Below are 12636 nucleotides of genomic sequence, written 5' to 3' on the forward strand. Positions count from 1 at the left end.
GCTGGACTGAGCCTAATCTATGATTGAATGCTGCAATCCTGCACAAGCCGATGATGCTATGTGAGACTCCAGGCCGCCGCCACTGCATGTTTGAACCCCGGGCTTGGGCTCGTGAGAACCAGGTAACCCCAGTAGAAGTTTATAGCAAGCCAGGTACTTTGCCCCGATTCAACCGCCACCAATCGGACATTATAGCCGAATCTGTGTCCCAACTACACATGCGATTCATGATCCGTGCGGGTTGACTCGGGTCTTTGTCTTAAGTCAGTTTCCTTCCATCCATGACATAAGCCGTCAACTGACCTGACCTCATCATGATTCAAGCCACGGCACCAACCAATACATATTGAGATGGTTTCCTGGCCTCCAAGGTTCTCATTCCATCACAAACGCTGAAGTCAAACCCGCCGATCATTCATTCAGATCGACCTTTATACCATTATATACTCTGAGCATCCACCAATCGAGCAAAATGGGTTGTGATTGCGGTTCCGGAAACACCTGCGGATGCAGTGGACCGAGCAGCTGCACTTGCGGCAACTCGTGCACTTGCAAGCAGTGCGGCGTATGTTGACTTCTCTATTTATGATTGTGATAAGACCTAACCTATGCCTACAGAAGTAAAACTTCGTTTCTTTTCAAGCCCAGAGTATCTGGCCTCATGAATGATGAATCATGACAATTCAGACATTTGATGGGAGGATTTGATCTGCCTATCGAGGAAATGGTCTTCCATTCATGTATCTCAAAACCAAATGATTATTATTTTCAATATGTTTCTTAACCTGTACCTTTTGTAGTGGTAATGAGAATTCTCTCTCGCGAGAAGTTTAGATTGGACTCTAAACGGGCAAGAATAGTAGATCAATCTACATTCAAATCGCTTGAAGAGGGGTCAGACATTTCGGCAGGATAGACGCATATGGCAAACCACAAACTAGATAACTTTCTTCCTGTACCCTGTCTGTTGTTACCATTATCTATCTCAGGTTAAACTGTAAGGATCGATGATTGTTGACGAAGCACGAGCGTGGGCTGGGATGCCCATCACCATAAAGTTGACTGGTGGGTAAACTAGTTTAGCCCGTGCTCTCTCCAAAAGCGGCTGAGTAAACACGCAACACCGCCTCAGATCGCCTTAGGCGAGCTTGGAGTTAAGAATTGTCATAAAGCCCGTTCAAATAAGACTATGGTAGCGATAAAAATCATAAGAATCGAATGCTAGGCTTAGGAGTGCCTCGTCTTCGCACACGACCCTCGTTGCTGGACTTGATTGCCAACCAGAAAGCAGAGCCGTTGGGCGTTGTTGGTTCGAGGTCGTCATCACCGCCTGAGCTAGAAGGCCACCAGCAGCAGCTTGAACTGCCACCGCTCCCCGTGTCGCCCACTTCATCATCCTGCAGTGACAACGGCTCCTCATCTCCCCTCCCTCCCATCCACCGTTCCCCCTCTTCTTCCACCATCTCCATCCCCGATCCGCCCTCTCACAAGATGGCTCCCTCCGCTTCTGATGGAGAGAACCAACAAGGTTCCGTCTTCTCCGTATCCGGACCCGTTGTCGTGGCCGAGCATATGATCGGTTGTGCTATGTACGAGTTGGTAAGTTCTCCCCGCAGCTCCTCGTACCCCATACCAGTGCACGGTGGATTCGACAATCATCTATACACCCCGCCCTATCGCTTTCAAATCTGACAAGCTCTTAGTGTCGAGTCGGCCATGACATGCTTGTCGGAGAAGTCATTCGTATCGATGGAGATAAGGCCACCATTCAGGTCTACGAAGAAACCGGTACAGCACCACCCATATCCCGCTTCCCACCGCCCCCGATTTCTAACAATTCCTGCCTTCAGCTGGTTTGACGGTTGGCGATCCTGTCCTGCGCACTGGCAAGCCTCTATCGGTCGAGCTTGGCCCTGGTCTGATGGAAACAATCTACGACGGTATCCAGCGCCCCCTGAAAGATATCTCTGAGCAATCCGAGGGCATCTACATTCCCCGTGGTATCGCGGTCAACGCCCTGGACCGTAAGAAGAAATGGGACTTCAAGCCTGGAAAATACAAGGTCGGCGATCACATCACTGGCGGTGATATCTGGGGTACCGTTTTCGAGAACAGCTTGGTGAACGACCACAAAATCATTCTTCCTCCCCGCGCGAGGGGTACAATTACCCGGATCGCGGAGGCCGGCAGCTACACGGTTGATGAGAAACTGCTGGAAATCGAGTTCAATGGCGTGAAGACCGAGCACAGCATGATGCACACCTGGCCCGTCCGTGTGCCAAGACCAGTGAACGAGAAGCTGGCTTCTGACTCTCCGTTCATCGTTGGCCAGAGAGTCTTGGACTCTCTTTTCCCCAGTGTCCAGGGTGGTACCGTCTGCATTCCTGGTGCTTTCGGATGCGGAAAGACTGTCATCTCGCAGAGTGTGTCCAAATTCTCTAACAGTGATATCATCGTCTACGTGGGTTGTGGTGAGCGTGGTAACGAGATGGCTGAAGTCCTGATGGATTTCCCCGAGGTTTGTCATTCTGCCGCCCGCAAGGCCTCTTCGCTTGTTACTAACTTATGTTTTATCGTAGCTATCCATCGACATCGACGGCCGCAAAGAGCCCATCATGAAGCGTACTTGTCTGATCGCTAACACCTCTAACATGCCCGTCGCCGCCCGTGAAGCTTCTATCTACACCGGTATCACGATCGCTGAATACTTCCGTGACCAGGGAAAAAACGTAGCTATGATGGCAGATTCCAGTTCTCGTTGGGCTGAGGCTCTGCGTGAAATCTCCGGTCGTTTGGGAGAAATGCCTGCTGACCAGGGTTTCCCTGCTTATCTTGGTGCTAAGCTTGCCTCCTTCTATGAGCGTGCCGGACGGAGTATCGCTCTCGGAAGCCCCGAGAGAACCGGCAGTGTCAGTATTGTTGGTGCCGTCAGCCCTCCGGGTGGTGATTTCTCCGACCCTGTTACTAGCAGCACTCTTGGTATCGTCCAGGTCTTCTGGGGTCTGGACAAGAAGCTGGCTCAACGCAAGCACTTCCCTTCGATCAACACGTCGATCTCTTATAGCAAGTATACGACGGTTCTGGACCGGTATTATGAGAAGCACCACCCTGAGTTCCCTCGTCTGCGTGACCAGATTCGGGAGCTCCTGACCAAGTCGGAAGACTTGGACCAGGTGGTGCAGTTGGTCGGTAAGGCGGCTTTGGGTGACTCGGATAAGATCACCCTGGATGTGGCAGCCATGGTCAAGGATGATTTCCTGCAGCAGAACGGTTACAGTGACTACGATCAGTTCTGCCCACTCTGGAAGACTGAGTACATGATGAAGGCTTTCATGGGCTACCATGATGAGGCGCAGAAAGCTGTCGCCCAGGGTCAGAACTGGGCCAAGGTGCGCGACGCCACGAGTGATATTCAAACCTCACTGCGGAACATGAAGTTCGAAGTGCCAGACAATGAGGCGGAAGTGTCTGACAAGGTGAGTTTGATCCATCCACTTGAACATGAGTGCCTCTCTAATCCTCTCCTAGTATGAGAGAATTCTCCAAAGCATGTCGGAGCGCTTCGCTTCGGTGTCGGACGAGTAAAGCTATTAGCATGCCCGGCAGTGATCCGAGTTTCGTGTCGTCGTTTCTTTCCATTGAATTTCGAGAGCTTTGTAGCATAGCAAATTCCCATTATCTGTAGTTATTGACACTGGTTTTCTTCTGAAAGTTCTAGAATATGCTTGTTGCCCAACAGAGATAGATTTGAGCTCTTCAGTGTCAGTGGTCAGGCAGCATCATTGTTTAGCCCGTTTGGGTGGCTAGAAGCACATGACGCGGCCTGTTGTTGAATTCGTGGCTTTGCATTGTGACACTTTGGTAGAGTATACTGGATATGTACTGTGACAGTCAAGACCAATAATTGATCGTCAAGAGTCTGCAATTCATCGTCATCGAGAGCATCGTTCTTTATGCTCCTGGGGCTTTGTAGTTTGTTGTATGGATCTTTATCTCACTCATCGGGGGCTGAAGCGAAAGGCTACACTTGGCACTTCCCGCCGCCGCCGCCGCCGCCTTCGATCACTCCGACACTCTTCCCCTTCGACTTACCCCCCCAAACCCACCACCCCCCACAGCTGCTACGCCTCACAGGCATTCTTTGATAAATATCTTTCACACCCTTAGCTGCTACATACTAATAACATCGAGCTTCTATTCTCTTTTGGAGCGATTCTCTAATTACCATCGCCAGCCATGGCAAGCCCAACTGGCTACTCGTGCGCAACTCCCCCTCCCCTTTAGGCCCTCGTGCTCTCATATGATGATTTGAATGATTGACCCCGCTGGTCGCACAGGATAAATGTCAACGATCCCAGCTTGATCTCCCTGGTCAACAAGCTGCAGGATGTCTTCGCTACCGTCGGAGTAAGTGATTCCTGTTGCGTGGAGCTCTTCTGCGGCCCCTCCGCAAACTGACACCGCTTGTTCTCTTTAGGTTCACAATCCCATCGACCTGCCTCAAATCGCTGTCGTCGGGTCGCAGTCTAGCGGAAAGAGTTCAGTCTTGGAGAATATTGTTGGTCGCGATTTGTGAGTAACCCTTGCTGTCGCCCATCTCAACCCCTGTCGCATTAGCTGATTGTCCACGCTGCTTCCCCCTAGCCTCCCCCGTGGATCCGGAATTGTCACTCGCAGGCCCCTTATCTTGCAACTGATCAACAAGCCCGCTACCAATACACAAACCAATGGCGTAAAGGAAGAAGCGTTGGAAGGAACGGACAAGGAGGCGAACCTGGATGAATATGGCGAGTTCTTGCACATTCCCGGCCAAAAGTTCTACGACTTCAACAAGATCCGCGATGAGATCGTGCGCGAGACCGAACAGAAAGTTGGTCGCAACGCCGGTATCTCGCCCGCCCCGATCAACCTCCGCATCTACTCGCCGAATGTCCTAACCCTGACGCTGGTCGACTTGCCCGGTCTGACCAAGGTGCCCGTGGGTGACCAGCCTAAGGACATTGAGAAACAGATTCGGGACATGGTCATGAAGTATATCAGCAAGCCCAACGCTATCATTCTCGCTGTCACTTCCGCCAACCAGGATCTCGCCAACTCGGATGGTTTGAAATTGGCACGTGAGGTGGATCCTGAGGGTCAGCGTACTATCGGTGTTCTGACCAAGGTGGACCTGATGGACGAGGGTACCGATGTCGTGGATATTCTTGCGGGCAGGATTATTCCCTTGCGCTTGGGTTATGTGCCGGTGGTCAACCGTGGCCAGCGTGACATTGAGAACAAACGACCTATCGCTTATGCCCTGGAGAACGAGAAGAACTTCTTCGAGAATCACAAGGCCTATCGCAACAAGTCATCATACTGTGGAACGCCGTACCTCGCTAGGAAGTTGAATCTGGTGTGCATAGGTCCCCTAGGATAAACTGTGCGTGCGCTAATTATGTTACAGATCCTCATGATGCACATCAAGCAAACGCTTCCCGACATCAAGGCTCGCATTTCGTCCTCCCTCCAGAAATACTCCTCCGAACTTTCTCAGCTGGGTGACTCGATGCTCGGTAACAGCGCCAATATCGTGCTGAACATTATCACTGAATTCAGTAATGAGTACCGTACTGTGCTGGAGGGTAACAACACCGAGTTGTCTAGCATTGAATTGTCCGGCGGTGCCCGTATCAGCTTTGTGTTCCACGAGCTCTACTCCAACGGAGTGAAGGCAGTCGATCCCTTTGATCAGGTGAAAGACATTGACATCCGGACCATCCTTTACAACTCTTCTGGATCTTCACCGGCCCTCTTCGTTGGTACAACTGCTTTCGAACTGATCGTGAAACAGCAGATCAAGCGTCTGGAGGATCCTAGCTTGAAGTGTATCTCTCTGGTCTATGACGAACTCGTCCGTATTCTGGGTCAGCTTCTGAACAAGCAGCTCTTCCGGAGATATCCCATGCTCAAGGAGAAGTTCCATGCCGTGGTCATCGGATTCTTCAAGAAGTGTATGGAACCCACTAACAAGCTCGTCCGCGATCTCATCGCCATGGAGACGGTTTACATCAACACTGGGCATCCTGATTTCTTGAATGGACACCGCGTAAGTTGTGCACAAATTCCCATAACTTGAGCGTTGCTGACCAAACAGGCCATGGCCATCGTCAACGAACGTCAACTCGCAAGCAAGCCCACGCAAGTGGACCCCAAGACGGGCAAGCCTCTTCCTCCGCGGGCTAACAGCCCCTCTGTCGAGACTCCTACCGATACTGGTAGCTCCGGATTCTTTGGCAGCTTTTGGGCCTCGAAAAACAAGAAGAAGATGGCAGCTATGGAGCCGCCGCCGCCTACCTTGAAGGCCTCCGCAGCCCTGTCCGAGCGGGAGAGCAGCGAGGTTGAAGTTATCAGTAAGTGCTTGCTTATTGTCTCACACAGAACAGTTACTCACATCCAACAGAGCTGCTCATCACATCATACTTCAACATTGTTAAGCGCACTATGATTGACATGGTTCCCAAGGCGATTATGTACACCCTTGTTCAGTAAGTCTGAGTCCCAGCACGGCATGAAAGCTTTGCTAACACCGAATTAGATTCACCAAGGACGAGATGCAGCGCGAGCTTCTGGAGATGATGTACCGCAATAACGAGCTGGACGAGCTTCTGAAGGAGAGTGATTACACCATCCGTCGGCGCAAGGAGTGCCAGCAAATGGTGGAGAGCCTTTCTCGGGCCAGCGAGATCGTCAGCCAGGTGCAGTGATTTTCCAGAGTTGGATGATGGATTTTAGAATCTATACGCCCGGTTGCTTTCTGTTGTTCTGGTAGCCAGTCTCTCTTGGGGGGGCTTCAGTCCACGGAGTTGATCACGCCTTATGTTTATATTTTTTTCTGATGCGAGGGTTCCCGGCCATGGCATGGAGGAATGGTTGCCAAGATTTGACGAACTTGTATCGCCTAATGACTGCGGATGATTGCGGCTTGCTTAGAATTGAGATTTTTTGCAGATTAGCCGTTGCAATGTACAGTAACTCGGGGCATGTTTCCGTGATGTAGCTGGGCTTAGACTAAGCACGCTCGTCCTGTATGGGTAGCAGTTGTTGTGGCTGAGTGCAGCTGATAGCGGAAGGAAAAGTGTTCATTGAGTAATAAACAGCAGATAGTGAACTGACTTACAATGCTTTCCACTGCTTTCCTCTATAATGGAGTATCTGCAAGTTCAATACATCACAGCACACATTATCTCAGCAGGCTAAGACCCTTTCCGTGCACACGTGATGTGCCCGAAAGAAGGGGGGGAGAGAACAAAAGGGCCCGGCCAGCTCAAATGGATGTTGAAAGAGGATTAGCGTGATGCTAAGCGGAAACATGGCTGAATTCTTCCCCACCTCCCGGCATGTCTAGTGCAGCTCGCGTGGCCAATAGCCGCTCTGCCCGGGAATCTAAAATATATTAAGTGGTAGTACTCCGTACCTATGGTTATCACCACCACACCACCACAGAACTGTATGATTATATAGACCTGATGTAAGAATCACATCCATCAAAGATAGCAATAATCAAGTAATTATTATTTAGCCTACAGCCTGAAAGTGAATTCTTATCAGGTGGTGTGATAATGTGAAGTGAAATAAAACACGTGGGCAGAGATCGCAAGCCTGTCTCTGGCCTCTCTTATGCTTCCCTAGTTTCTCTCTCTCTCTATTCCTCTCTCTCCTCTCTATTCTTTTCCAACCCACCCTCTTTTCTCGAGTCTTTCTAGTCCTCGTCTCACCGCCCTCTCTCATTGAGTATCTCTTACTCCCTCTTCCTCTGGCATCTCCCACGAACTATCCGTCTTACATCATTCCAATCCTTTTCACCTCTCACTCGCTTCAACCTTCACCTCATATAGAATTCCACCTCACCTTACTTTGTCTCACCTCCTGCCGACTCTCCATCTTACACCTTCCAAAACTGTACCTCTCAATTGCTTCAACCTTCGCCTTATCTAAACTTCCACCTCACCACACCTCACTTTCACACTCGATCCTCGAGCCAAGTAAGCCAGTTCCTTTTATGACTTCACAACAGAATCTGACGTTCTCCAGAATGGGTCTTCCCTTCGATCCTGTTCGTGATTGCTTGCGCACCAATGATGTGGCGCACGGGGAGGACACGAATAAGCCTCAGATGTCCATTTCCGAGGACGCTGAGCGAGCTGCACAGCAGCCGGAGCAGGACGACTCCATGCGTCCCGAAGACCTGGCCCCTGTTGAAACAGCGACAAATCTCCCTGTTGAGCCACCGTTCTTGATCGCCTCCTCTGCCCACTCTGAGTACGAGCAGTATGAGGTGGGGACCGACACTGACAGCGACTCTTACTTCGACGCTGAGACTGGTCTCGAAGTTGACACTGATGTCAGCAATGACGCTGAAGTGGAAGTCAGTGAACTGGACATCACTGAAATGGTGACCGACACGGACAGTGAAGGTGAATCTGATGTCGAAGCCTTGGTCACTGATGATATCGAAGACAGTTTTGTTCTCGTTGAATGGCCTGAGGATGCTGTTTTTGAGGTGCTCGAGATATCTGTGCTGTCCACCGCAGACGTGCCGGCCTGTCTTTGTGGTTATCACGTCTGTGATCTATGCCGTCAAGGAAACCACTGAGCTACTCAGTTCTGTCAAGTCCACTATCAACTGGACCTGACTTTTATGTGCTTTATTGCATGGCATGATGGCATTTGCTCAGGAGTTCTCGGCGTTGGGCGAGGAGGTGGACGGCTGTTGGACCATGGCTCCTATCCTGTCATACGGAATGCATAGTCGTACAGTTGTTGGAGTGTTAGTCGGACTGGATGATTCTTTTGGTTCTCCGATTTCTGGTTTTGGTGTTTTCAGGTGGAACTTAAGTTGTATTTGTCGAATACCGTTGCTATGGATGGTTATGGCTCCTGCCATGTCGCGGGGTACGCATAGCCATTCATGCTTCTGAGCAGATTCGAGCATCTACTTGTTTTCCTTTTGCAGTCCTTCTGCTTTGATAACAATACAAAAACTTTTGACACTCATGAAAACTGTTACTTATTGGTGGGATCCAACTTGAGGCATTGGACGATATCTCTATTTTATTTGTTTCTTGATATTTACTAAGTTCTAGGAGCTACATACATAGGAAGTCAAATCCAACAAACTATACAAGTCAAAACTCCTGTCTAGGAGTAACCACCCCAACCAGCCCGAAACAAGAACAATCACTGCTTTCCCCCTGCCGAATGCCGATACGTATAATGCCACCCCTCGCGCTCCATATCCTCGCGGACCTTATAATTCTCCTCGGCGATGCGCACCAGCCCCAGATCCATATCCACCACCAACACCCCTTCCTCATCGCCCATCTGCCCCACCGGCCCCACGACCGGCAGCACCACCCGCGACAGCCCCATGAACTTATCGTCGGGGTCCTGACCGCGCGCCACATTGGTGAAGATGATCCCGCAGGTATTCTCGAAGCAGCGGGCCGTGAGCGTCGTCTCGAGGAACAGTTTCTCCGAGGCGGGGTTGTGTTTGAGCATGGCGGGCGAGGCGTCGTAGCGGCTCCCTATCTCAGAATATTAGCCAAGTCGGTCGAGATCATATCCCCTGCTGCAAGTACAGTGGAGTGCACAACGCAACAACCTTTCCCCCACTCCCTATTCAAAAAGAAGCATAAAGGGCGTACTCACAAAAAGTCGGCACAATCACCACCTCCACCCCCTGAGCAATCAACTCCCTGAACGCCTCCGGAAACGCCAGATCCCAACAAATGAGTAACCCCACCTTGCCCAGCGGGGTGTCGAAGGCCTCGTGCGGCTCCTCCCCGGATGACGTCAGATACTCGCGCTCGGGATGCCAGATGTTCTTCTTGCGATAGTGGCCGAGGATGCGCCCATCATGGGAGATAAAGTAGGCGGTGTTGTACAGCAGATAATCCTTCGTGTCTGCCGCGGCTTCTTCGGCTTTCGCTGCCCGCGGGGTGGATGTGGTAGCGGGCGCCAAATCGTGGCGCTCGACGATCGTGCCGGGGACGATGCAGATGTGGAGGGTCCGGGCGAGGGATTGGTATGCTTGCAGGTATTTGTGGGTGGAGGCGGCGTGGGTGAGCCAGAGGGGATCGGACGGGGCCCAGCCATTCAAGTGGTATCTATTGTCATGGTTAGTTGGTCTTGAGTTGGGCTTCAGTTCGGGGGGTGGGGGAAGTCCCGTACTCTGGGAGAACGGCGAGCTCGGCACCCTGTGCTGCGGCTTCGCGAATATAATCACATGCTTTGCGGTGGTTCTCCTCGATGGCCAGGTCCTGGTTGTTTGGTTAGTGGCTTGCGGTGTGATGCTTATTCTCTGCGGCCTCTTGGATCGATTCACGTGACCGATATACGGAGGTAAGAGGATGACGTACTTGGATGTTCCATTGGATGACGGCTACGCGGTGGATGGGTGCCATTGTAGACTGATGAGGGTGTGTGCTTGGGAGTACGGCGAGGATTGCAGAAACTTGTACGGAGGCAAATGCGACAGAAAGGAGACCATCTAACAGTGGTTATGAGGTGCCGTGTGGACACTGAACAGTGGAGTCGTCGAGTTCCCCGCGTTGGAGTCACTCCGATAAGAGCGGGGTGCGTTTATGTAACTCTTTCTTTGCTCAACAACGCTCTTTACACAACATGATAAGACGTGAATTCACCATGTTGTTACCCGAATTGTGCAATGATATGACTACCATGCTCTTGTATGCTTCTCATGTGGCTAGGAACATTGAGACAAGGAAGAAATACCCGCCCGCCAGGTCATAAACTAATCCATTCAGCAGGAGAATCTCGTGAACTCCGTCTATACGGACGCGCAACCACCCCCAGCATCCAACCGCCCCCCTGTTGAGATTATAGATCTTCTTACCGTCAGCTCTCCAAAAATCGAGACCTTTGAAGCTGCCATTAGCCAAGTGACATGAGCCCACAAGAGGACTGAGTTGCACCTCCCCGCGATGATCAAGCAGCTCAAGCAATGGCTGGTCGATCAGCGGCTGAATGTTATACACGGTTCGACCTGGTGCAAGCGCAGGGTCGCGAAGGTCAAGCAAGAGATTTTCCCACTCAGACACGGACAGCTCCCTGCCAAGGAGAATGCCGTCTCCTCGACCGCTCCGGACCGGCTTGATGATATACTTGTCCTCGTTTATCAGAGCCCGACTTTGCTTATCGATTAAGTCGCTCAGCTGCGGAAACCCCGAATTGATAGTAGGCACAACGCCATGCCGAAGGACTGCTGCTTGCTCCACAGTAAGGACGTGCTTGCTGACAAGCTTGTCTAGCTCCTGGCGGAGCACCCCCAAAATCCGCTTGCCGTGGACGAGAAGAAAACTTCTCAAACCATAGACACAGTGCAATGCGAGGTGTCGCAGAATGTCCGTCGAGACACTGCGCAGCTCATGCTGGAACAGATGCAGTCCGATTTGAGATACACGGTCCAGGCGCTCACCTTCTGTGCTGACCATGTCGGGACAGTCCCGGTCGGAAAGACAGTAAAGGCCATACCCAGTTTTCGAGTCGTTGTTCTTGGCCAGCCGAAGGTGATGGCTTGCTTAGCATCGCCCTGACTCGTCCGCTTGTTCGGCAAAAGAGACAAACATTTCAATGTATGGTGTTGAATAATGGTCGCGCACGATGTATATTGGATACTTAGAATTGGAAAGATCGAGCTGACCCTTGAGGAACTGGCCATAGTCGGATACGCAAAATTGGCGACAAGACACAGGATCTGCCGGGCTTCTTGTTGAAGGCAAACAGAGCTGATGAATGCCGTGTTGAGTGATCATCCTTACTCAGTTGCTGAGAGGTGCTATCATGGGAGAATTCACGAGCATCCAACCTGACATCTGGCCCATTCATGTAGCGCGGAAAAATCTCTTTCTTGCAGCATCGTCCCGAGTCGAGCAGTGCCTGGACTGCCATTGCTCCTCCCCCTCTCAAGCAGCTCACATGTTGGTCGCGCCGCGCACTCTCCCGAACGCCAGCGACTGAACCGCCAGCATTCGAATCCTCGGCGGAAGAGTTACAAAAGTATTGATTTGTTGTAGCAGCAATTGGTTTGAATGATGTGCAGTTTTGCCTCATCGTCTCATCTGGCTTTCCTTCGTTGCTTGAATCGGCGCAGAGGGCTCGATAACGTGCTGGCAACATCCATTCCGTCGAAGTCCAGTCTCACAAAGTCACAGACTGATTGAAACTGATCAAAGTACTTTCGATTGCGAATCGGCGCTCTGATTCCAAGAACAGTCGTCAGCTTTGTGAGAGATGTATATTTCCATCTACTCCGAGTCTGCTGAAGAATGTAACCTGGGTTGAGCGACCGGTCGCAACGAAGTTGTAGTACACGGAGAGTCTCACAAGACCTAACCGTGTGTGATTATCACGAGACCGAGTCAAAGAGTCGGACTGAAGAATCTCGAGGTAACCAAGACATGAAGAAACTACAGTAGAAACTAATAGAGCAGTGGTTATCGCGATAACGAAAAAGAAGCAGTCGGACATCATTGATACTTGATAGGATGGATGCTTTTGATTCTCAGGAACTGGCACCGGTGGATCCACCCAGCAAAGGAAAAAACAAGGCCTCGACCAATGCCAAGCAATGAG

The 12636-nt window shown here is 51.1% G+C and overlaps 6 protein-coding genes across 6 annotated transcripts; 3 read left to right on the forward strand and 3 right to left on the reverse strand.

Annotated features, from left to right (window-relative positions):
• Positions 1–1456: 1456 nt before the first annotated feature.
• BP01DRAFT_355930 (H(+)-transporting V1 sector ATPase subunit A) lies at positions 1457–3787 on the forward strand. The gene is made up of 5 exons (XM_025574819.1): positions 1457–1599; positions 1704–1788; positions 1851–2518; positions 2580–3476; positions 3529–3787. The coding sequence occupies exons 1-5, from the start codon at positions 1492–1494 to the stop codon at positions 3583–3585; spliced, it is 1815 nt and encodes a 604-aa protein (XP_025432271.1). The 5' UTR covers positions 1457–1491; the 3' UTR covers positions 3586–3787.
• A 288-nt stretch (positions 3788–4075) lies between these two features.
• Positions 4076–7141, forward strand: BP01DRAFT_355931 (dynamin-like GTPase vpsA). Its single transcript, XM_025574820.1, has 8 exons — positions 4076–4259; positions 4338–4407; positions 4478–4572; positions 4645–5395; positions 5447–6088; positions 6137–6392; positions 6443–6527; positions 6578–7141. Exons 1-8 carry the CDS (start codon positions 4237–4239, stop codon positions 6744–6746), a joined length of 2091 nt encoding a protein of 696 aa, XP_025432272.1. The 5' UTR covers positions 4076–4236; the 3' UTR covers positions 6747–7141.
• A 584-nt stretch (positions 7142–7725) lies between these two features.
• BP01DRAFT_391116 (uncharacterized protein) lies at positions 7726–8850 on the forward strand. The gene is made up of 2 exons (XM_025578053.1): positions 7726–8024; positions 8074–8850. Exon 2 carries the CDS (start codon positions 8075–8077, stop codon positions 8633–8635), a length of 561 nt encoding a protein of 186 aa, XP_025432273.1. The 5' UTR covers positions 7726–8024; position 8074; the 3' UTR covers positions 8636–8850.
• Positions 8851–9081: 231 nt separating this feature from the next.
• On the reverse strand, positions 9082–10561 carry BP01DRAFT_415293 (carbon-nitrogen hydrolase family protein). The gene is made up of 4 exons (XM_025579128.1): positions 10401–10561; positions 10213–10301; positions 9691–10148; positions 9082–9566 (listed from the first exon to the last, which is right to left on the reverse strand). Exons 1-4 carry the CDS (start codon positions 10443–10445, stop codon positions 9220–9222), a joined length of 939 nt encoding a protein of 312 aa, XP_025432274.1. The 5' UTR covers positions 10446–10561; the 3' UTR covers positions 9082–9219.
• A 103-nt stretch (positions 10562–10664) lies between these two features.
• On the reverse strand, positions 10665–11587 carry BP01DRAFT_27657 (uncharacterized protein). Its single transcript, XM_025571414.1, has one exon. The coding sequence runs from the start codon at positions 11493–11495 to the stop codon at positions 10740–10742; it is 756 nt and encodes a 251-aa protein (XP_025432275.1). The 5' UTR covers positions 11496–11587; the 3' UTR covers positions 10665–10739.
• On the reverse strand, positions 11588–12406 carry BP01DRAFT_27658 (uncharacterized protein). Its single transcript, XM_025571415.1, has one exon. It carries the CDS (start codon positions 12178–12180, stop codon positions 11680–11682), a length of 501 nt encoding a protein of 166 aa, XP_025432276.1. The 5' UTR covers positions 12181–12406; the 3' UTR covers positions 11588–11679.
• Positions 12407–12636: the final 230 nt, after the last annotated feature.

The sequence above is a fragment of the Aspergillus saccharolyticus genome (assembly GCF_003184585.1).
Source record: "Aspergillus saccharolyticus JOP 1030-1 unplaced genomic scaffold BP01scaffold_11, whole genome shotgun sequence".
Lineage (NCBI taxonomy): Eukaryota > Fungi > Ascomycota > Eurotiomycetes > Eurotiales > Aspergillaceae > Aspergillus > Aspergillus saccharolyticus.